The sequence below is a fragment of the Puma concolor genome, chromosome D1 (assembly GCF_028749965.1).
Source record: "Puma concolor isolate L17-30 chromosome D1, mPumCon1.1.hap2, whole genome shotgun sequence".
Taxonomy (NCBI): domain Eukaryota; kingdom Metazoa; phylum Chordata; class Mammalia; order Carnivora; family Felidae; genus Puma; species Puma concolor.
The window spans coordinates 45,953,153-45,977,384 of NC_141676.1; the positions used below are offsets into that span (position 1 = coordinate 45,953,153).

Here is a 24,232-nt window from a genome sequence, read left to right on the forward strand (position 1 = left end):
TAGGGGATTTAATTAAATTGCCTAAGAGCATATATGAGGTAGCGGAGTTGGGAATTCTAATATCATGTGTCTAATTCCAAAGCATGCACCTTTCCGTTGTGCAGCATTGTTTCCTTAAACTTCTTACCCATCTCCTGCATTTATTTATAATCCACTCTATTTTAAGGACGCCTGGGTGGCTCAGTCAGTTAGGTGTCTGACTTCAGCTCAGGTCATGATCTCGCTCTTTGTGAGTTAGAGTCCCAGTCAGGCTCTGTGTGGACAGCTCCGAACCTAGAGTCTGCTTCAGATTCTGTGTCTCCCTTTCTCTCTGTCCCTCCCCTGCTCATGCTCTATCTCTCTCAAAAGTAAACATAAAAAAAAAAAAAAAAAGTTGTTTGGGGGGGCGCCTGGTTGGCTCATTTGGTTAAGCATCCCACTTTGGCTCAAGTCATGATCTCACAGTTCACGAGTTCGAGCCCTGCTTCGGGCTCTGTGCTGACAGCTCACATTCTGTGTCTCCCTCTCTCTTGGCCCCTCCCCAGCTCACTCTCAAAAATAAATATAAAAAAAAATTTTTTTAAGGTTTTTTTTTATATGCACCCTATTTTAGAACTGGTCTTCAGAGTCACTTTGGCCATACCCTCTGTCCTATCACAAATAGGTAAATTGAGATTATAAGAAGTTAAGTGGCTTTCCCAAGACTACATAATTATCTAATGACTGTTAAATAGCCATTGAATGCCAACCAAGCATTTGCTGATAAAGAAAGTTATGTACATTGCTTATCAGAGTGACTTTTCACATTGCAAGCAATCAACCCTAGCTATTTTTATCATTGTTCATTTGTTCATTCATTCATTTAACAAGCATTTATTAGGCATTTCTTACAAATCAGGTACCTGGGAATAAAACAATGAATAAGATAGGATTCCTTTTGAAGCTCACACTAACTGTCCCATCTGGGAGCCACTTAGATATATGTGACTATTGAGCACTTGAAATGTGGCCAGTCCAGATTGCAATCTGCTAATATGCAATATGCTAGTTCAAAAAACACATAGGAATCTGAAGGCATAGTACCAGAAAGTAAGCTAAACTACTTCATTAATAAATTTTATATCAGGTACATGTTGAAATGACAATATGTGGGATATAATGGGTTAAATAAAAATATGAAAATCTTTTCATCTGTTTTTACTGTTTTTAATGTGGCTAGTAGAAAAGTTAAAACTACATGTGGGTTGTGTTAGGTTTCTATTGAACAGCATCAGTCAAGATGGCAAAAAGAGATAAACACAATAAAATATAAGTGCTATGAGAACAGTCAATAGAATATTCTATGGGGGGGTGCCTGGGTGGTTCAGTTGGTTAAGCATCTATTTCGACTCAGGTCATGATCTCACAGTTTGTGAGATTGATCTCTGTGTTGGGCTCCATGCTGTCAGCACAGAGGCTCCTTGAGATTCACTCTCTCCCTCTCTGCCCCTCCCCTGCACTCACTCTCTCTCTCTCTCTCTCTCTCTCTCTCTCTCTGCCCCTCCCCTACTCTCTCTCTCTCTCAAAATGAATTTTTTAACAAATAAAAGGACATTCAGTGGGAACTCAGAGGAGCAACTGCCTTGGTGACTTAAGAAAGGCAAGCAGGGGGGCACCTGGGTGGCTCAGTCGGTTGAGCGGCCGACTTCGGCTCAGGTCATGAATTTGTGGTCCGTGAGTTCCAGCCCCGCATCGGGCTCTGTGCTGACAGCTCGGAGCCTGGATCGTGTTTCAGATTCTGTGTCTCCTTCTCTCTGACCCTCCCCCATTCATGCTCTGTCTCTCTCTGTCTCAAAAATAAATAAACATTAAAAAAAAAAAATTTTTTTTTTTAAAAGAAAGGCAAGCAGGGTTGCTGGAGGGGTTGTGGGAGCGGGGGATGGGCTAAATGGGTAAGGGGCATTAAGGAATCTACTCCTGAAATCATTGTTGCACTATATGCTAACTAACTTGGATGTAAATAAATAAATAAATAGAAAAATAAGTAGGTTCCAGGCTCTGAGCTGTCAGCACAGAGCCTGATGTGGGGCTGGAGCTCATGGACTGCGAGATCGTGACCTGAACTGAAGTCGGAGGCTTTAACTGGGCCACCCAGGCATCCTCTCTGTAACGCTTTTTTTTTTTTTTTTTTACATATTTATTACTTATTTATGTGACTATGTTTAAAATATTTGCTAGGGATGAGAAAAGAATAAATTATTAAATTCATATTTAATTATTGGTCCACTAATGAATTTTATTTTTCTAGAACTATATCTTACTCTCACAAACCTTGAAGGGTAAAAAGTCTTGTGCTAAGGTGAGAGTGAAGAATCTTCATCTAGCCAGTTAGAGCAGAAATCTGGTCCCTGAGGGGAGAGGTCAGTGCACAGACTGACAGGTATGAAGTCTGATAATATAAAGTTTAGGAAAGGATGTGAAGAAATAGGAACTCTTTCATTAATTGCTTATAAATTAGTACATTGCATTTTGAAAAGCAATTGGCAGTTTGTAATAAAATTGAAAATGGAGATGTCATAGAACTCAGACTTTGGATTTCTCTGTCCCTGAACAGTGCTTTGCAAAGCCAAACTCAAGCACCCCAGGCATGTGCGGGAGGAAAATAGAAGAGCTTCTTATTGCATATATATTTTTTAATGTATTTATTTAAAAATGAAAAAGAAATTGAGCTTTACTAAAATTTAGTGTAAGGATTGAAGCTGGTGCCTTCATTCAGGGTGAATTTCAGAAGTCATATGGATGCTGACAATTCCCAAATGTAAACATCCAGGCTTATCTTCTCCCCTGAACTCTGCCTACTATGTATCTTTACTTGAAAGTATATGATTACATGAAAAAGATGGGAAGAGTAGGAAGTTAATAAATTTGTAAATAAAATAGATGTATCAAGGGACGCCTGAGTGGCTCAGTCGATTGAGCATCCAATTCTTGATTTCGGCTCAGGTCATGATCTCACGGTTCATAGGATCGAGCCCTGTGTCAGACTCTGTGCTGACAGTACAGAGCCTGTTTAGGATTCTCTCTCCCTCTCTCTCTTCCTCTCCCCCACTCTTGTGTGCGCGCTTGTGCTCTCTCTCTCAAACTTTAAAAACTATTTTAAAAAAGAGATTGCATTATATGCACTTTATTTAGGTTTATTAAGGTAAATGACAAAATTCAAGCGACTGTTCTCTCACTACCATGGGCAGGGCACAGAAATGGGGACCAGAATGGAAGGGAAACTTGAGTCGAGGCATTGGGACCCTGACTAGGATCAGACCCCAGAGAAGAGGAACGTAAGGAGGGATTAACTGCTCATCCCCAGTGTAAAGGGAAGGAAATATCCCACCCTCTACCTAGTCCTGGGGAGAATACACACAAGTCAGGCACACAGTCTAAATACAGGCTCGTCTGTAGTAATAAAACAAAAATTCTGCCAGTCAAAAATTACTCATCCCATTTCTTTACAGTCAAGTGTTTAGACTGTAATAATCACACAAAAAACTATGTGTGATAAAGTTTGGACAACAAAGAGGAAACAAATATTTGTCAACCTTAGTTTTCATTCTGGCTTATTACATAATAAAACGCTCTGCATTCTTTTGGTTGACTCATTAACACATTATAGTTTTCAATACACAGGGTTTGGTGAGCTTTGAGTGGTAAAAAGCTCTCCATTGCAATAGTTACTAAAATTTATCGACAACCAGGTTAGAGTAATGTTGGCCAGAAGAACTTGAAGTTCAAGGCAAAGTCTTAGAAGTTAGTTGTATTATGTTGTATTATCAGGGAGAGAATCATGTTCTTTCTTTCAGGTTTCAGTAAAAACCTGGTGGAAGCTAGATTTTAGAGTAATTGTTTAATGGTATTGTACCCTAATGTTTCCAGAATACAGGCACAGCTCTTACTTAATAAAAACATCAAAGGGCCTGAGGGAATCTCACTTTTGATTTTTTTTTTAAGTTTATTTATTTTGAAAGCGAGCGAGAGCAGTGAAAGCGCCCACTCAAGTGAGGGAGGGGCAGAGAAAAGGAGAGACAGAATCCCAAGCAGGCTCCATATCAGTCCAGAGCCCAATGCAGGGCTCAGCTCATGAACTGTGAGCTCCTGAGCTGAGATCAAGAGTTAGGCACTCAACCTACTGCACCACCCAGGCACCCCGGGAATTTTACTTTTGCAACTGGTATTCATAATATTCAAGAAAGTAACAGGGATGCTAAGGTATCAGAAATAGGTTTTATTGTATAAAGCAAGCATGATGTTACTGGAGGTCTGCTAGGAGAGCTGGCTGCCAGGAGGCCTAATGGACTGGAACAACAATGTGGATAAAGGGACGGGGGTGTGCAGGAGTTAGAGGGGGAACCCATCAGATCGTAGGCTCTGAATTTGAGATTTGCTAGTCCAGAAAGTATAGTTTGGACCTTGGGAGAAGCACGTTCTCAGTGAGAGATTTATAACTAAGTTTTCTGAGGTTGATGCAATTGGCCTGGATGCCAGTTGATTGATTTATAATTAGGGGATATATATTTCTTGTCACAGTATGCTCATTTGACCTCTTCAAAGCTTTCCTTTTCACAGGACCACAGCCCCCTCTAGGCTGAGTCAGCAATCCAAAAGTTGTTGGGTAAACAGAGAATTCTTACGCAGACCTGAGGCGTGTTTCAGCCCGCTCAGGCCTGGAGAAATATTCCTGACCAACGGAAGAACATTTTTCTTATATTAGACACTCTGTCAGATTTTGCTTTTCTGAATCTAATTATATTTTTGGAATAATTTTAGATATACTAAAAAGTTGCAAGGTTAGTACTGAGGGTTACCTTCATTCATCTAGTGCCCCCTAATGTTAACATCTTACATAATCGTGGTACATTTGTCAAAACTAAGAAATTCACATTAGTATAATGCTATTAACCATGGACTTTATTCCAATCCTACCAGTTTTTCCATTAATGTCATTTTTCTATTCAAGGATCCAATCCAGGGTCCCACACTGCATTTAGTTACCATGTTTTGCTTAATCCTCTCCAATCTTGCACAGTTTCTCAGTCTTTCCTTGTCCTTTGTGACATTGACATTTTTGAGGAGTACAGGTCAGATACTTTGCAGAATGTCCTTTAGTTTGTGTTTTTCTTATGATCACACCAGATTATTAAGTTTGGAGGAAGCTTACAACAAAGGTGAAGTGCTTTTTCTTCCCATCATATCAGGAGATATATGATACCAATGTAACTTATCACTGATAATGTTAACCTTACCCACTTGTTTGAGATGGTACTTGCCAGTTTTCTCCACTTGGAATTACTGTTTTTCTTTCCTCTATTCCGTGCTTTGGAAGCAAGTCACCAAGTCTAGCCCACACCCAAGGAAAGGGAGAATCAGCTCGACTTCCTGGAGAGGGGAGTAGCTACAAATATTGTCCTGAATTCTTCTGTAAAGAAAATTTGATTCTTCTCTGGCACTTATCTACCTACTTATTTATTCAATTGTTTATATTAGTATGGACTCATGGATATTTATTCTTTGGATTATAATAGAATACTATTATTACTTTGTGGTTCAAATTGTTCCAACTTTGGCCAAATTCTTCCAGATTTGAGAGCTCTTTCAGGTTACTTCCTGTGTCCTTTTGTTGGAGAATGTTATTTAGGAACCAAGATTTGGGTGCTGGACATGCTCATTGCTACTGAGTTGCCTCTGCTTCCAGGTCTACTCAATGAACAGAGCTAGCAAATAAGTGTGTGTTTGTTTACACACACACAGATATTAACCCATATAAACACATATCTATATTTGTTTCTGTATCTATCTGAATATATATTAAAATGAACATGAGTTCATATAGACATTTCCAATTCTAATACAGCACTACAGAATTCATTCTAGCCTTCTCTCCTTGATTGTTTTTTTCATTTCTTTCTTTAAAGTGAGAAATCCAGGGGCGCCTGGGTGGCGCAGTCGGTTAAGCGTCCGACTTCAGCCAGGTCACGATCTCGCGGCCTGTGAGTTCGAGCCCCGCGTCGGGCTCTGGGCTGATGGCTCAGAGCCTGGAGCCTGTTTCGGATTCTGTGTCTCCCTCTCTCTCTGCCCCTCCCCCGTTCATGCTCTGTCTCTCTCTGTCCCAAAAATAAATAAACGTTGAAAAAAAAAATTTTTAAAAATAAATAAATAAAGTGAGAAATCTGGCTCCCGTTGTCTTTAATTTATTTATTTTATCCTAGTAGATAAATAAAGCAGTTTCAGAAATGCTGACCCTTACCAACGATAGTGTTTATATCTGTCCTTTTTGTCTTTAGCCTTAAAGTATCCAGTCCAAGTATGGTTTTCCAAAGTTCCTTAGGTCAGCTTCTGTTTTCCCCACTTCCTTCAGTGAGGTTATATCATATATTTGTAATACAATCAGATTCATTTGTCACTGCATTCCATCCTGAGATCCTTGGATATCCTGTTGACTTTTTTTTCTATTTGCATGTAAAAAAGTTCACTATTTGTGATGTATAATTTTGTGGGTTTTGACAAATGCATTAAGTCATAGGTCTACAACCATAGTATCATATAGAATAGTTCCATCATCCTAGAAACTCCCTTGTGCAGCCCCTTTGCAGTCTGAACTACTTTAAAATACTAAGCTTCTTCTATTGATTCATTCATTTAAAGGACACAGCTGTCCTTAGAGTGCTGGAGACATTTTGCTAGCTTCTCATATGTGCTGAGTTGATAAGTTTAGGATTCAGATGTCAGCATTCTTTCTGATCTCTAAGAATTTGGAAAGCTCCTCACTGCTGCTCACTCTGGCCATGTATTAACTAAATAGCTCATAAAACTGTAATGACCAAAAACTTGCTTCCAAGAGACTCATTTTGGACTGTTCCATCTCTCTTGTAATATGAGTAAGATATGAAAAACCTTATTGGAAAGCAACGATATGTATCTAATCTATTACTTACAGTTGGTGAGGACTTTGTATTTATGTAACGAGCAACTCCCAGAGCAGTCTGTAAGGGTGCTGCTTGTTCAACACCAGAATCCTGCCTTCAAATTTCAAAAATGTTTCACTCAGTTTAGATATCTGTTTATAGGGACTCTGTACCTTTCTGGGCCAGCATCAGACCCTTTTAGACTTCTGAGAGTATGTGAAGCTATGGATCTCTCCCCCAGAAAAATTCATGAACCCTCTCCCCTAACCTGAAGATAGGGGACCCGCTAGGGGTCCATGGATTCCAGATTAAGAATCTAGATCTGAACTATAAGGCAAGTTGTTGAACATAACAAAGGATTTGTTGATAATAAATGAGTGTATTCTACTATAGAATTAAATGTACACATATGCATTGTGATGGTTAATTTTATGTGTCACCTTGGCTAGGCTGTAGTACATAATTGTTTGGTCAAAACACTAGTCTAGATGTTCTGTAAGGGTATTTTTTAGATATGATTAATATTTAATTTAGTAGACTTTGGATAAACCAGCTTACCATTGGGGAGCCTAGGTGGCTCAGTAGGTTAAGCATCCAACTTTTGGTTTCGGCTCAGGTCATGATCACACGGTTCATGGGATCGAGCCCATCATGCATCAGGCTCTCTCTCTCTCTCTCTCTCTCTCTCAAAATAAATGAATAAACTAAAAAAAAAAAAAAACAACAACAACAGATTACCCTCTAAAATGTGAGTGTGCCTCATCTAATCAGTTCAAGGTCTTAAGAGCAAAGACTAAGGTTTCCTAATGAAGAAGAAATTGTCCTCAAAACTGTAACATAGGAACCCTGCCTGAGTTTCTAGCTTGCTGCCCTACAGAATTCTCAAAACTGCAACTCAAACTCTTACCTGAATTTCCAGTCTGCCAGCCTACCTTACAGATTTCAGACTTGCCAGCCTACCCTCACTCACAATTTTATGAGACAGTTCCTTACAAACACATACACAGCAGACAGACATAAAACTCCAATGGGTTCTGTTCTCTGGAGAACTGTGGTTAATATATACATCAAAGTATAACAAATACACAGTGAATTTCCACAGAAATATCCAGTTCCCTTCTCACTATGAGAAATGGTAAAAAACTCTTACTTAGTGTTTACATATTGCTTCTCTTTTGATCCAGTTCCAATTCCTCTTGTCTTTGCAAGTCCTGTAGATTTTCTATGCTATGTCTCATGCTGTTCTTATTCTATGTCATTTTGCACTTGGATGTCCCATTGCTGCTATAACAATTAATGACAAACTTTGTTGCTTTAATGATAAATAAACACAAATTTATTATTTTACAGTTCTGGAGATTGAGTCAAATTGGGTGTCAGCAGGGATATGTTGCTTTTGGAGGCTTAAGGGAGAGGATCCATTTCCTTGCCTTTTCTGGTTTTGAGAGGCCACTAGCTTTTGTTGGTTAATGGTCCCATCACATCACTTCACCTTCTGCTTCTGTCATCACATTTCTTACTTTGACTCTGACCTTTCCTACCTCCGTTTTATAAGAACCTTTGTGATTACATTGGGCTTTCCAGGATAATCCAAAATAATCTCCCCATATAATGACAATCTGACTTAATCATATCCAAAAGCAAAACAAAACAAACAAAAAAAGAAACCTTTTTGCATGTAAGTAACATTCACAGGTTCCAAGGATTAGGAAATGGATATTTTTGAGATAATCTACCATAGATGTCTTTTTTATTCCTAATTTATTTTGTATTTTATGTACTCCTTATTTTTATTCATAAAGTTATTGACAAAGTTCACTTTTAAGGACTACTTTGATTAGTTTATTTTTCATAAGTTTATTCTTCTAATTCTCTGTAAAAGTATTTTTCACTTGTTAAACCCCAATTGTTCTCTCTTTTTCTGACTGCATAACTCCGAAGCATTTCTCTGTATACAGCTGAGACCTTTTACTTCTCTCTGAGTTCTATTTTGTCCTTTGTATGGCAAAGGAAGGACAGTCTAACAATTCTTTTGGTAAGAAAAATAAATTATTGATTAGTATTCTAACTGAAAATCAGTTTCCTCTCACTAGATAATGGTGTATGGATAGGTAGTATGTATACTCAATTGATATTCTCCCCTTCATCTATACCCATAGAACCCTGATTTTGGTTTGGATGGCAATGTGTCAAGCCCCAGAGAATGAGATGAATTATGACTTGCTCATACCAGGATTTTTCAACTTCAGCATTATTGATGTTTGGGGCCAGGTACCTGTTTGTTGTGGGGGGTTGTTCTGTGCCTCGTAGAATGGTTAGCAACATCCCTGATCTCTACCCACTAGACGCCAGTAACATCTCTCACAAGTTTAAACAGCCAAAACTATTTCTAGAGATTGCCAGAAAGCAAAAATCACCTTCAGTTCAGAATCGCTGTCTTAAGACCAATCATGACAATCCAGTTCTGTATCAGGGACTTATTTAGGGAAGGCACACGATCTATTTCTGGCAAAATGGAAGAAGTCTGTTTAAGTGTTGTGGCATAAAGAAGAAAAGTTTTGAGGAAGATTTTCCTTTCTGAAAAAAAAGAGAGAGCTAAAAAAATAACAAGGTCCTCAGAGTCCTTTCCCCCACCTTGCAGCCTGGGATGCTGGTATGTATGGATTTGAACTTTGGAGCTGTGGCAGCCATCTTGTGATTTTGAGTACAGCAGAAGAGAAAGATGGGAAGAGCCTGCATCCTTGATGACATAAACTGTGGAGCCAGCCTTGGAACTGACTACCTCTAGATACTAGGTAGAATGTCTTTGTTTTGTGCCAGTCCCAGACTGTCCGTAATCAGTGTTGTGACTGGATGGGCCCTTGTGCTTTTTATTATGATTGCAAGATGGCTTTCAGCAATAATCATCAAGAAACTTTGTAAAAATGAAGGCTTAGCACCTACAGGACCTGTAAATTACATAGCACACATGGCACCACACAGCAAGGTTGTAGGCAGATAGACTGAGTGCACACTGGCCTGGGGTTCTGCTTTATTGGAGTTGAGGGCCGGGGCCTAGGGTTTCATGGGCTCACTATTAAATGGTGAATTTAAAACATAAGAGCAGGGATTTAAAGCATGGAAAGAGGAAAAACAAGTGGCCCAAAAGGTCATTTATGGGAATCTACCAAGATTTTTGAAACAAAGGCGCCTTGGTATAGGGAAGGAGCCTGGTGGTTTCTGTATTTGTGTGTCTGACCTGTGTTTGAGATAGCCCTCTTTGAAGTGGGTGTCTCTTTGTAATGGATGTCTCAGCAGTCAAAGCTTAAGTCAGGCACTTGCATTACAAAAAAGCAGGGGGATATCAGGGGGCTTCACTACAGTTTTTGTTTGCAACATTTTTAGAGATTTTGTTATTTGTGGCCAAAAGCATCCTAACTGATAGAATTAAAATATGGTAGAAATAGAAAAACACATTAAACATTCTCCCCCTTTCCTAGCAACATACTGGAATGGTGAAAGTTTAGAGGGATGGGGGAATGTTTAAGAAGAAACATCTATAACTGTTTAAAATACTATGCATGTTAGGTACTAAGGAACAGAATAAAAATTTTCACAATATTTTACACCTAAAGAAAATTTACTAAGAATATTAATTTAATAAAGCAAAAGCCTGGACACGATATAAAATGACCATAGGAGACAGAAAAAGGAGATTTCAGAGTTAAGAAGACAATATAAGGACGAAAATAACACCAACGTTCACCTAACAAATTAATATAAAATATCAAGAAACAACAGGCGCAACTGAAATGAGATTTCTAACACAAGAGAAGGCCTAATTAATCACTACAATGGAAGAGGAAAAGAAAACAAATGTTAGAGCATTGTAGAGAACCTTGTCCAATTAATATCCCTAAAAGAGTGAGCCTAAAATGTGCAGCAGGGGGGAAAAAAAGGTATTAAAAAAAACTAGATCTGCAAACTAAAAGGCCCATCTTGTTTCTGAAAAAAAGTGAAATGAGTGATTGAACTGAGATGAAACATTCAAATTCAGTTAAATTTCAAGGATTAAACAGTGTTCTTCAGGCATCCACACAGAAAAAGAAGGTGATCTGTAATGGGAAATTTGGATTATGCTTTGATTCTTTCACAGCAATATTCAGTGCCAGAAGATAGAGCAACACCTAGAAAGTTGAAATAGAAGACAAGAATACTACACAGGCAAGTTGTTTGCATATAAGGAAGCATATTTATACTCCTAAGCATAAAGAAACTTAGAAATCACTGTATCCAGGAGTCCTAGAAAAAAATTACTTTCAATAAAATCCATATATCCATGAAATTTAAGTATAGCGAAGGTAAGATAAAAGGACTGGAGATAAACAATGAGTACATTTAAATACATAAATAGCTGCGATATCAAACATAATCTAAAATGGTGTTCACCAAATAGTTTGATGTTTATTTCTAGGTGATAGGATTTTATTTTTTTAATTTATTGATATGTTGCTCTGTTGCTTGAATGCTTTTCAAAGAATATGTATATTTCCATTTTACAAACACTAAATTAGTCTAAAAATAAATTTATGATATGGCTTAAGTAGATTACCTCTAGAAAATTCAGGTATGAGTAAACGTTATCTGGGACAAAATGTGTTGGCTTGATTTTTATCTCTTAAATATTTATTACCTTATTTATTACAATCCATCTTTGTATATAGTATTTTTTATTATAACTCAGAAGGGTAGAATTATTTAGCACAAAGCAGTCTTTCATTTTCTTGGCCTTAGTTCTATTGCTAAGGGTTTTACCAAACTCTCTAAAGAAATAGAAGAGGAAGGAACACTTCACAACTCATTCTGTGAGGCCAGTATCAGCCTAATATCAAAACCAAAGACATCACAAGGAAAAAATGAAAGAACAGACCAATATCCCTCATGAATATAGTAAAAGAAAAAATCCTCAGTAAAATACTAGCTGCATGTTTGTGAATTTGCAAGCACATCCAGTAGCATATAAGATTATATTCCATGAGCAAGTGGGACCTATCCCAAGAATGCAAGGTTGGTTTAACATCTACAAATCAATGTAATACACCAAATTAATACAATAAAGTTAAAAAGAAAACACCCACATGATCATCTCAATATGTCTTTTTTTTTCATTTTTTTAATGTTTATTTTCAAGAGAGAGACAGAGAGACAGAGTGTGAGCAGGGGAGGGGCAGAGAGAGAGAGGGAGACACAGAATCAGAAACAGGCTCCAGACTCCGAGCTGTCAGCACAGAGACCTACTCAGGGCTTGAACTCATGAACCGTGAGATCATGACCTGAACTGAACTCAGAAGCTTAACCGACTGAGCCACTCACAACAAACTAAGATAGAAAGGAAATTTCCTCAATTTGATAAGACCACAGCCAACATCATACTTAATGGTGAAAGATTTAAAGCTTTCTCCTGAGATCAGGAATAATAAGATGTTTGCTCTTGCCACTTCTATTCAACATAGTGCTAGAGAGTCTAATCAGGGCAATTAAGCAAAAAAATATAAATAAATGGCATCCAAATTGGAAAGGAAGAAGTAATACTACTTACACTTTCAGGGAACATAATCCTGTATATAGAAAAACCTAAGGAATCCATTAAAACTAGAAATGAATTAATTCACTGAAGTTTCATCATGCCAAATCAATGCACAAATATCAGTTGTACTCTATATAACAGTTAAGTACAGTCAGAAAATTAAGAAAAAAAATATGTTTGTGATAGCATCAAAAATACTTAGAAATAATTTTTTTAATTATTAAATTTTTGAAAGAACTTAAAGAAGACCTAATAAATGCAAAGATGTGTTCACAGATTGGAAAATTTAACATTGTTAGGATGGCAATACTCTTCAAATTGACCTACAGATTCAGTGCAATCCCTATCAAAATCCTAGGAGTTTTTCTTTTGCAGAAATTGACAAGTTAATCCTACAATTCTACATGGAATAGCAAGGGACCAAGAATAGCAAAAATAACTTTGAAAAAGGTCACAGTTGGAGGACAAACACTACAAAGCTTCAGTAATCAAGACAGTGTGATACTGGCATAAAGATAGCAATATGGGTTAATGAAACTGAATTGAGAGTCCAGAAATAAACCCTTATATATACAGTCATTTGATTTTCAACAAGGCTACCAAAACAAGTCAATGGGGAAAAAAATAATCTGTTTTTACAGATGATGCTGGGACAACTAGATATACACAAAAGAGTGTACACATCCTTACACAAAAGAGTGAATTTGGACCCCCACCTCACACCACATACAAAAGTTAATTCAAAATGAATCAAAGACATAAATGTAAAAGCTGAAACTATTAAACTCTTAGAAGACAACATGAGTGTAAGGTTTTATTATTTTGGGTTAGCCAATGATTTCTTAGATACACCACCCAAAGCACAAGCAAACAAATAAAAAATAGATATATTGAACTTCATCCAAATTAAAAACATCTGTGCTTCATTGTCAAGAAAGTGAAATAACAAGCCAGATGGAAAAAATATTTGCAACTCATAGATAAGACACCAGTATTCAGAATACATAAATACAGAATACAGGTGGTTTTCTGCTCAGGTCATGACTTCGCGGTTTGTGGGTTCAAGCCCCGCATCAGGCTCTGCACTGCCACTGTTTAGGATTCCCTCTCCCTCCCTCTCTGCCCCTCCTCTTCTTGTGCTCTCTCAAAATAAAAATAAATGTTAAAAAAAAGATAATCCAATTAAAATATGGGCATATAGACATTTCTCCAGAGAAGTTACACAAATAGCCAGTAAGCACATGAAAAGATGCCCAACATCATCAGCCATTAGGGAAATGTAAATCTAAACCACAATGAAGGGTGCCTGGGTGGCTCAGTCAGTTAAGCGTCTGACTTCGGCTTGGGTCATGATCTCACAGTTCGTGGGTTCAAGCCCTGCATGGGGCTCTGAGCTGACAGCTCGGAGCCTGGAGCCTGCTTCAGATTCCATGTTTCCCTCTCTCTCTGCTCCTCTCCTGCTCACAGTCTGTCTCTCTCTCTCTCTCAAAAATAAAATAAGCATTAAAAGAAAAAATTTTAAACCACAATGAGATACCATTTCACACTCACTAGAATGATTAAAATATAAATAAAAATAATGGACAAGTGTTGTTGAGGATGTAGAATGGAACCCTCATATTTTGTAGATGGTGCAGCCACTCTGGAAAACAGTGTCAGTTTCTCAAAATATTATCCATAGAAGTACCATTTGACACAGTAATTGTACACCATAGATACCAAATAGAATTGAAAATATGCTGATACAAAAATTTGTACATGATTTTTATAGCAGCAATGTTCATAATTGCCAAAAAGTGGAAACAACCCAAGTATCTATCAATTATGAGAAGATAAATTGTGATGTATCCATACAATGGCATATTATTTAGCCATAAAAGGAAGTAAGTACTGATACATGTTACAGTGTGGATGGACCCCAAAAAGATTATGCTAGGTAAAAGAAGCTAGACACACAATGTCACATACTATATGATTCCATTTGTGTGAAATGTCTAGAATAAGCAAATTCACAGAGATTGAAAGTTAAATTAGTAATTTTCAAGAGTTGAGAGAAGGGGAGAATGGGAAGTAACTGATGAAAATATTCTGTATTTCATAGTAATGATAGTTGTACAATTTTGTGACTATACAACAACCATTGAATTGTATTCCTTAAAAGGATGACTTTTATGGCATGTGAATTATATCTTTTTTTTTAAATATAATTTATTGTCAAATTGGTTTCCATACAACACCCAGTGCTCATCCCAACAAGTGCACTCCTCAATGCCCATCATCCACTTTCCCCTCTCCCCCACCCCCCATTAACCCTCAGTTTGTTCTCAGTATATAAGTCTCTTATGGTTTGCCTCTCTCTCTCTCTCTCTCTCTCTCTCTCTCTCTGTAACTTTTCTCCCCCTCCCCTCCCCCCATGGTCTTTTGTTAATTTTCTCAAGATCCACATATGAGTGAAAACATATGGTATCTGTCTTTCTGTGACTGACTCATTTCACTTAGCATAATACCCTCCAGTTCCATCCATGTTGCTGCAAATGGCCAGATTTCATTCTTTCTCATTGCCAAGTAGAATTCCATTGTATATATAAACCACATCTTCTTTATCCATTTGTCAGTTGGTGGACATTTAGGCTCTTTCCATAATTTAGCTATTGTTGAAAGTGCTGCTATAAACATTGGGGTACAAGTGCCCCTGTGCATCAGCACTCCTGTATCCCTTGGGTAAATTCCTAGCAGTGCTATTGCTGGGTCATAGGGTATTTCTATTTTTAATTTTTTGAGGAACCACCACACTGTTTTCCAGAGTGACTGCACTAGTTTGTATTCCCACCAACAGTGCAAGAGGGTTCCTGTATCTCCACATCCTCTCCAGCATCTGTTGTTTCCTGAGTTGTTAACTTTAGCCACTCTGACCAGTGTGAGGTGGTATCTCGTTGTGGTTTTGATTTGTATTTACCCGATGAGGAGTGATGTTGAGCATCTTTTCATCGGTCTGTTGGCCATCTGGATGTCTTCTTTGGAAAAGTGTCTATTCATGTCTTCTGCCCATTTCTTCAGTGGATTATTTGTTTTTCGGGTGTGGAGTTTGGTGAGTTCTTTATAGATTTTGGATACTAGCGCTTTATCCGGAATGTTATTTGCAAATATCTTTTCCCATTCCATCGGTTGCCTTTTAGTTTTGTTGATTGTTTCCTTTGCAGTGGAGCAGGAGGGCCCATGTATTGCCCCTGCTTGGGCTGATCTCTGAGCAATACCAGGCTAAGACATTAACTGAGAAAGGAAATAGCTATAATATTATGACCCTTTTCCCTTTTGTTTTGGAAAACTGGAGCTGATGTATTGAATTAAGAACATTCAGAAAATGACCTGCTGCATGAGGGGGCACAATCCACCCACAGGCGTCAGCACATAGCTCCTCAAGCATTGGAGTTCCAATTTTGGGCAAGTAAAATACCCCAGGGTTGTTTTCACTGAAGAAGCAGGTTTAGTACACTCACAAAAGAAGTAAAGCGCTAAGATTTGTTGCTTATAAATCCCAGAAATGGGAGTGGATGTGCAATGAGCTAGGGGAAGGGCAGTCCTCTGTGTCAGGTCATGAACGAGCAGGAAATAGAATAGGGTAGCATGCACCTATTACTCACTAATGTGGCTGGGGCAGAGGTCACCAACTTTTCACAGCCTTAATAAATGTGGTTATTTGTTTATTTCTAAGTGATGATTTATTTATTTATAGTGAGCATGAGTGACAGAGAGTGGCAGAGAGAAAGGGAAAGAGAGAATCCCAAGCAGGCTTCACACTCAGTGTGGAGCCCGACACAGGGCTTGATCCCACGACCCTGGGATCATGACCTGAGCTGAAACCAAGAGTTGGACACTCAACCAACTGAGCCACCCAGGCACCCCACTAGGTAGTTATTTTAAAAGGTGCTCTGGGGACGGCAAAATGGGAATTTATGGTGGGAATCCTAAACTCAAGTCCTTATCTAAATGTTCAGACTCAGTGTGAGTAAGGTCATCGTACTGTAAAATGCCTAGGTAGCAACTTAGAAAAACAAAAGTTATTTTTCTCATCACACCTTCCCATGTGGAAAAAGTGTCAAGAGAAAGCTGACAGAAAAGACCAAAGTATCCAGAAGAAAATACCCCCTGAAGAAGGAAGTTTGGAGTATTTCCAGAAGTTTTGATAATTTCTGTAGGATACAGACAAAGGAAAATACAGAAAAGCACTGCCTTCCTCAGCAATATGCCTCAGCTGTGTTGGTTGCAAGGAACAGAGAATCATTCAAAAATAACATTTATGGGGTAGCTGGGGTAATGGTACTCACAGGAATAAAAGACAGGGATCTCAGACATGTGGGAAGGTCTGTGGGAACCCCTGGAAGGACAAAAAGCCATGTTGTTGGGCAGCGGACAGTTCTTGTTTGGGCTTCCCGATAGTCATCGTTTCAACCTTCTTTGTGGCCCAATTACCTTTTGCCCCATCACCTCTTCCACTTAATTTGATAGAACCATTATGTGGGACTTGGCTTGTGACACAAGCTAGGAGGGCAGGCCTTTGACCCAAGCTAAACTAGGGCATTGTATATTCCCCTCCACCCTGGAATGTGAATCTCTAACACAGGGGAAAGCACACTAAAGCTATCAATGATCAAGTTTTACTCTGTCTGTACTACACATTCTGACCAGACCTTTCTTGATACTGAGGCCGCTGTTGTCTCCAGGGATGTCTTGGTTCTCAGGCATGACTCGCCCACCTCTAGTCAGTTGGATTCTAATCCCAATGCCTTTTGAATAAATTCTCTTCTGCTAAGGTTGGACCTATTTTCTGCAGCTTGCCACAGAAAGATTCACTCATGAGTGGCAGAAGCCATGGTAGGGCTGGGTTCCATAGGGCCACATGGTCCAAAATAGCTCTAGGGCCTTCAGGAGTAGAAATTCAACAATTATCTGTCTAATGTGACAGGACCGACTACTCTCTGCCTATCGGATACTCTGTGGATCTCTTTCTCTCTCTACTATCCATTGATCTCCTCACTCTTTATCTTTTTTCCAGCTTGCATTTTCAGATTACTCAAAATTTCATTTGTTCTCTTCAACATATTCTTGGCCCACATAGCAGAAGAAAATCTTTCCTCTACCCTCTTATGTTCTGTAGCTGGACCTGAGAGTTAAACTGACATAAGAGGGAGGGAACCACAGGAGATTCTTAAATACAGAGAACAAACTGAGGGGGGATCAGAGGGTGGGGAAGAGGTGAAAATGAGTGATGGGCATTGAGGAGGGATGAGTACTGGGTAAGTTTCACGTAAGCCAATTTGACAATAAATTGTATAAAAAATAAAAAATAAAAATTTTCTAGAACACCTCAAAAATAAATAAATTAATTAATTAATTAACTGGCATAAGATCAAACAGGAGAAAAGTAAAAAGTTTTCATTTAATATTTTTACATGCACTTGGAGCCTTTATAGGAAAACCGAAGACCGAAGTAGCAGTTTAGTACCAAGAGCTTATATACTTTAAAAAACAAACAAAGAATTATAAATTTGTGAAGTGACAAGACAAAGAAGAGTTTACTCTTTCAGGAGTGGTAGTTTGCAAGGAAGTGACTAGGATATACAGGGAAACTAATAGAAGCTAAGGGTTATTTCAGTAGGTTTGTTCGTACATATCCATCTTGGCATTGACTCCTAGTGTCTGATGGTGACACTCTTCCTCTCTTCCTAGTAGAGTACCTTTCTAAAGAGAAAATTTCTGATCTGCTTTTAGGTAGGAAGGGGGAGATCAGAGAGCCTTTCCTTAATCTGTTGTTTCTCAGCTGCCTTCAGCTCAAAATCATCAGTATGCAAAAGTGGCATATTTTGGGTTGGCATGTTCTTATCCTCTCAGAGATCAGAATTTTGAGCGTCTGCTCTCATCTTTAACTTGCTGAATCTCTCTCTCTCTCTCTTTTTAAAATGTTTATTTATTTATTTATTTAGTTAGTTAGTTAGTTAGTTTGAGAGAGAGGGGTGTTCAGGGGAGGGGCATAGAGAGACAGAGAGGGAGACACAGATTCCGAAGCAGGCTCCAGGATCTGAGCTGTCAGCACAGAGCCCGACATGGGGCTCAAACTCACAAACCGTGAGATCATGACCTGAACCAAAGTAGGACACTCAACCGCCTGAGCCACACAGGTGCCTCAACTTGCTGAATCTTTCAAACATTCTGCCATTAAACTCCTGTGACTATGAATCTGTTTGCCACAGCTCATTACCTAATAATCTAGAGTGCCACATGGACCCAGGACTAGGGTGAAGCAATCAAAGTGCCCAGGGTGTAAAATTCCAGAAGATTTTCAACTCTATGTACCAACCATGCACTTGCACAACCCTGAGAGGGAGCACCTCCTGAAATGTTGCATCCTGGGTGCCTTGCTTGCTTTACCCTAGTGCTGGCCCTGCACTTCCTTGGTACAGTGTTTAGAAGCTGTGAGTTATCCTACCCTCCAGGTAAGGGCAGCCCAATTCTTTGTTAGAGTATGCTTGAACAAATTTCTCCTCCCTAGGCTTCCATTCGTCAATTTCCATTCGTCCGCTTCCAAAAGCAAGCTGTGTTTCCATCCTGGATGGCAGGAAGTGCTTGCAATATATAAAGTAAAAATTTAACTGCACTCATTTTTTTATAAGATTCAATCTTCAGTAAGCAAACCCTTACTTCAGGTAAGGTAAAGCATTTCATGCCATTTCACTGCACAGGACATGAGCCAGCCTATGTGTTGGTGGTTTTTCAATCAGGGGCACGACTGGCCTCAGTTAGCAGAGAATATGGGGAGAGGTGGTCACATGATACAAAACAGGGTTACTCGATCCACATGGGCCATTGATAGGGCTGGGAACATGGCACATATGTTAAATGCTCTCTCTTGTATCCAACATCGTTACATGTAAGTCACAGCCACAACAAGGAGCTTGGTGGAACAGACACAGAGAATGACACAGTGTGCTAAGAGTTGTTGTAAAACCTCTCCCTGTCCCTCCATAAACAGTGGTGCAGGCAGCAACCCAAGTTCCTCACTGGGGTTTCTCCTTCTCCAGGGTAGCACCGTGTGTGTGCCATAGGCTGTACTATAGGAGGAGTGAGTGTCCAAAGAGCAGAACAGAGCAGGTGAAAGAGGGAGTTCACTAAATCGTGAGGGAGTGTAGAGGTGTTTGGTCATTTGGCAGGAGTGAGGTGACTGGTTCTCCAGCGCTAGCAATATAGCCCTTCATCTGGTCCTTTGAGTTTCCTTTGTGCTTGCAAAGAAGAAAGGGGGACAAGCTGTTCTACGGACGCATCTGGCTTAGAACCAGGTTTAGCAGGACTTTATTTTACAATTTATTTTACTTTGTTTTGTTTTTAAGCTTGAACAGATGACAACGGACAAGAGCCAGAGGATGGACTTTGCAATCCTTTCCTTTTACCTCCACCTTCAGGAAGATTTTTCATTTGTGGGGTTTGTTTTCTCTTTTTCAATCCTTGTCTAATTATTATATGTCTGAAGTACCCTTCTCTGAAATAGTGGCTTCCTAATCTGGCTTCAACTCCGTTTCTGAGAAACAAATCTCACTTTTTAGAAAGACCTTTAAAAACTTTCTAATTTTATCTTGAGAGTAGGGTGGAGGGAGCTTGTGCCTTATATTGCCATAGATATTGTGAGGACTTGTGAAGACTACTAAATCTGGGGATTTTACTAAAATCTGGGGATCTCCTCTCCAACTCACTTTACTTCATAGTATAGAACTTGGTAAGCCTGATATTTCTGCTCAAAACATAAGTTGAAAACCAGATCCACAAGTCAAATTTTATCACATTGCTTATATTTAAGACTTGGATTCTGATGGGAGCATGGAATGAGAAAACCCACCATTCATTGAATATAAACTGTGTTCTAGGCACTAACACGTGTTACCCAATCCACACAAAGCTCATTGTAGTAAATGCAGTTGTTTCTATAGATGAGAAAAAAAATGAAAATCAGAGAAGTTGAGTAACTTATTTCCTAAACCTGAGGTCACCCAATGGGTAGGAGGCAAAGTAAAATTCAAATTCTGATCCATTTTGCTCTTAACTGTATTTTTCTTTTGCATCCCTTCAGATGATGACTAGAATATAGTTGTACATTGCTTATAAAAATTTTTTTGCCCTTATGTTCATACTCTTTTTGTTAAATGCTTGAAGAACTCGTTATATCTTAAAGCCTCTTTGTATTTCTGCCATTTCACAAATATTTGTGCCTTTCTTTCCTTAAGAAATGACTTTCTTGGGATGTAGTCTATATATATACAATGTAGTATTACTCAGCAATCAAAAAGAATGAAATATTTCCATTTGCAACTATGTGGATGGAGCTAGAGGGTATTATTCTAAGTGAAATTAACCAGTCAGAAATTAACCATATGACTAAGTGAAATTAACCATATGACTTCACTCATATGAGGAATTTAAGACACAAAACAGATGAACATAAGGGAAGGGAAACAAAAACAATATAAAAACAAGGAGAGGGACAAAGCATAAGAGACTCTTAAATACAGAGAACAAACTGAGGGTTGCTGGAGGGGTTGTGGGTGGGGGTATGGGCTAAATGGGTAAGGGACATTGGGAGGACACTTGTTGGGATGAACACTGAGTGTTATACATAGGGGATGAATCACTGGAATCTACTCCTGAAATCATTATAGCACTAAATGCTAACTTGGATGTAAATTAAAAAATAAATACATTAAAAAAAATTTTTTTAATGACTTTCTTTGATGATACCACTATTCCATTTTTTGACATGTTAAAAATTTAAGTGGGAGATTTAACTCAATTTCTCCAGCACTACAATGCCTTTGGTTAAACATCCTACTACAAAAATTTCTATCTGATTATCTTCCAGGGTAACACATGTAGAGTTGGGGTTCCCTTGTCGATTCTTCTTTTTCACCATTTATTGGAGTCCACTAAGGCTTAATGCTCAGCTCTCTTTTCTATCTACCTTCTTTCCCCAGATTATCTCAGCCAGTCTCATTATTTTAAATGGCATTTATATGTCGATGACCCCCATTTATATGTCGATGACCATTAGTTTTGAATACTGTCTTTCTTTCCCAAACCTGCTTCCCATGTATCTTATAAATGGAAACTCCATTCTGTCAGTTGCTCAGACCAAAATAACCTGTATTAGTTTCCTATTGCTGCTTAACAAATTACCACAAACTTAGTGGCTTAAAACAACAATTTATTCTCTTATAGTTCTGGAAGTCAAAATTCTAAAATCAATGTGCTCCTTCTGAAGGTTTCTTGTATTCTTGTATTTGTTAGCCTCTAGAAGCTGCCTACATTTCTTGCCTTTTGGTCCATTTCTTGCAACACACTAACACCTTGCTTCCACTGTCATATTTCCTCCTACTCCTCCTCCTACTTTCTGATCTCCTGCCTCCTCTTTATAAGGATCTCGTGATTCTATCAGACCCACTCAGATAATACAAAGTAATCTCCCCATTTCAAACTCTCCAATCACATCTGCTGAGTTCCTTTTGCAATATAAGGTAACATTCACTGGCTTCTGGGGGACTACTATTCAGCTGACTACAATCTTTTCCTCACATTGTTCACAGAATAATTTTTTTATGGATTACAGACCCATGTGTTTAAAAAAAAAAACAACACACATTATCGTTCAAATAGTAAAAGAAAATTTAAGGGAATATATTTATAACCCTTTAAATAGAAAGTCTTTAAATGAGTTTCAAAATCAAAGTGAATCAGTGAAAAGAGCAAAGTACAAAAATCCAAAATTCTGTCCCTCCACAAAAGCAGTAAGTAAAGTAGCAAAAACTATCAAAACCAACTTTTTCAGAACCCCAGAAACTAATTAAAAGTTTACAGCAACCAGGAAAATGATTAATTAAGGCTAAATAAATAAATAAATAAAACAGCCAAATCTTAGTAAGAGAGCTCTGTGGCATTTTAACTTACTTCCTCCCCATCCTTCATTCCCTACTGCCTGGTTTAGCAACACCCTTCAAGACAACAGCTTCCATTTTGGGTATAGGTTTCTAGTACTAGAGGGAGCAAAGCAAACTTCATTCTCAAAGAACTGTAGTGGTTTATTTTGATTTGTCTGATGGTTCCCTGAAAGACCAAACCAAAGGACTTGCCTTAGTTTCTCTTAACTTAGCTCTCTCCAAAGTCTGAAGCAGCTACCTGGGGGAGTGCTTATCAAACATATTGAAAGGCAAATGTATTCGTTGCTAATGCCTGAGCTAAAAGATAACAACTGGGGCAAGCAATAGAAAAAATATAAAAGCTTGCGATGAAAGTATGAGAAATGAGATGTTTTGGAGAATAAGACCTTTGGAAAGCTTCCACATATTCCTAAGGCTCTAAAAGGCTGGGTGCATATCCAAGGCTAGTGTATTCTCAGAAAAGACCTGAGAAGATACTGAACTTCCATCTCTACCTGGCCTTCAGGTTCTGCTCAAGCAGTAAGGAAGGCTCAGGAAGAGTTGTTGATGGAGTATTGAAGATGTGTCACAACATGTACAGAGAGACTCTTGGCAAATTGGAAGGTTTTCTGTTATCATTTTTCCAGGCATTAAAGAAATCTCTGTCAAATCATTAGCTGACCACTAAACTAATGGAATAGATACTACAGTGCCCCTAAACAACAACAACAACAACAAGAGTTTACAAAACTAGTTGAGAAAACTCAATAAACAAACAACTACAACAAATCCTAGGGAGGGAAGAATGTAATTTCTGGAGTTCTTGCATTGTAATGTTCAAAATGTTCTTTGTACAAGGAAGTAAAGGAAACCAGGAGAATAAAGTTTCATCAAATAGATAATATCAATGAAGAGATACAAAATGTAAAAAAGAAACCAAATAAAAAGTCTAGATTTGAAAAATGCAATAATTGAATTTAAAAATATATACTTAAGGGGTTCAACAGTATATTTAAACAGCCAGAAGAAAGAAGCTGTGAACTTGAGGTCATTTGAGATTACCCACTCTGAGGAGCACAAAGAAAGAATGAAGAAAAATGATTAGTCTCAGAGACTTGTGAGTATACCAACATACATCTAACGGGAATCTCAAAAGAAAAGAAGAGAAAGAAACAGAAAGAATGTTTGAAGAAATAATGAATATAACCTCCCAGTATGAGTCTTCTTATCCAAGAAGCTCAATGAACTTCAAGTAGGATAAACTCAAGGAGATATGCATTAAGACACATTATAATCAAATTGTCAAAAACCAAAGACAGTGGGAATCATGAAAACAGCAAAAAAAAAGTGACTTGTCATGAACAAGAGATCATGCTCCAGCAATGAACAATCTGAAATGAAATTAATAAAACAATTCTATTCATAATATTAAAAATAATAAAATATTTAGGAATAAACTTAACTGAGAAAGTGCAAGACTCATATACTGAAAATGATAAAATACTACTGAAAGAAATTAAAGAAAACCTGAATAAATGGAAAGCATTCTGTGTTCACAGATTAAAACTTAATATTGTTAAGATTTAATGCCCAAATTTACAGATTCAATGCCATTCGTATCAAGATTTCAACTGCCTATTTTCAGAAACGGAAAAGATGATTCTAAAATTCATATGGAATAGCAAGGGACCCAGAAGAGACAATACAATCCTGGAAAAGGACAAAGGTGGAAGATTTATAATTTACAATTATAAATTTATAAATTATAAATTATGTTAATAAGATTAACAGCTAATTTCTTA

The 24,232-nt window shown here is 38.1% G+C and overlaps 1 protein-coding gene across 1 annotated transcript in view; it reads left to right on the forward strand.

Annotated features, from left to right (window-relative positions):
* LOC147576642 (uncharacterized) overlaps nucleotides 1-24,232 on the forward strand; it is a 116,213-nt gene that overhangs the window by 11,300 nt on the left and 80,681 nt on the right. The window contains exon 2 of the mRNA XM_086676403.1: nucleotides 19,860-19,951. Within this exon, the coding sequence (XP_086532529.1) occupies nucleotides 19,860-19,951 (92 nt within the window). The remainder of the gene's footprint in view (nucleotides 1-19,859; nucleotides 19,952-24,232) is intronic.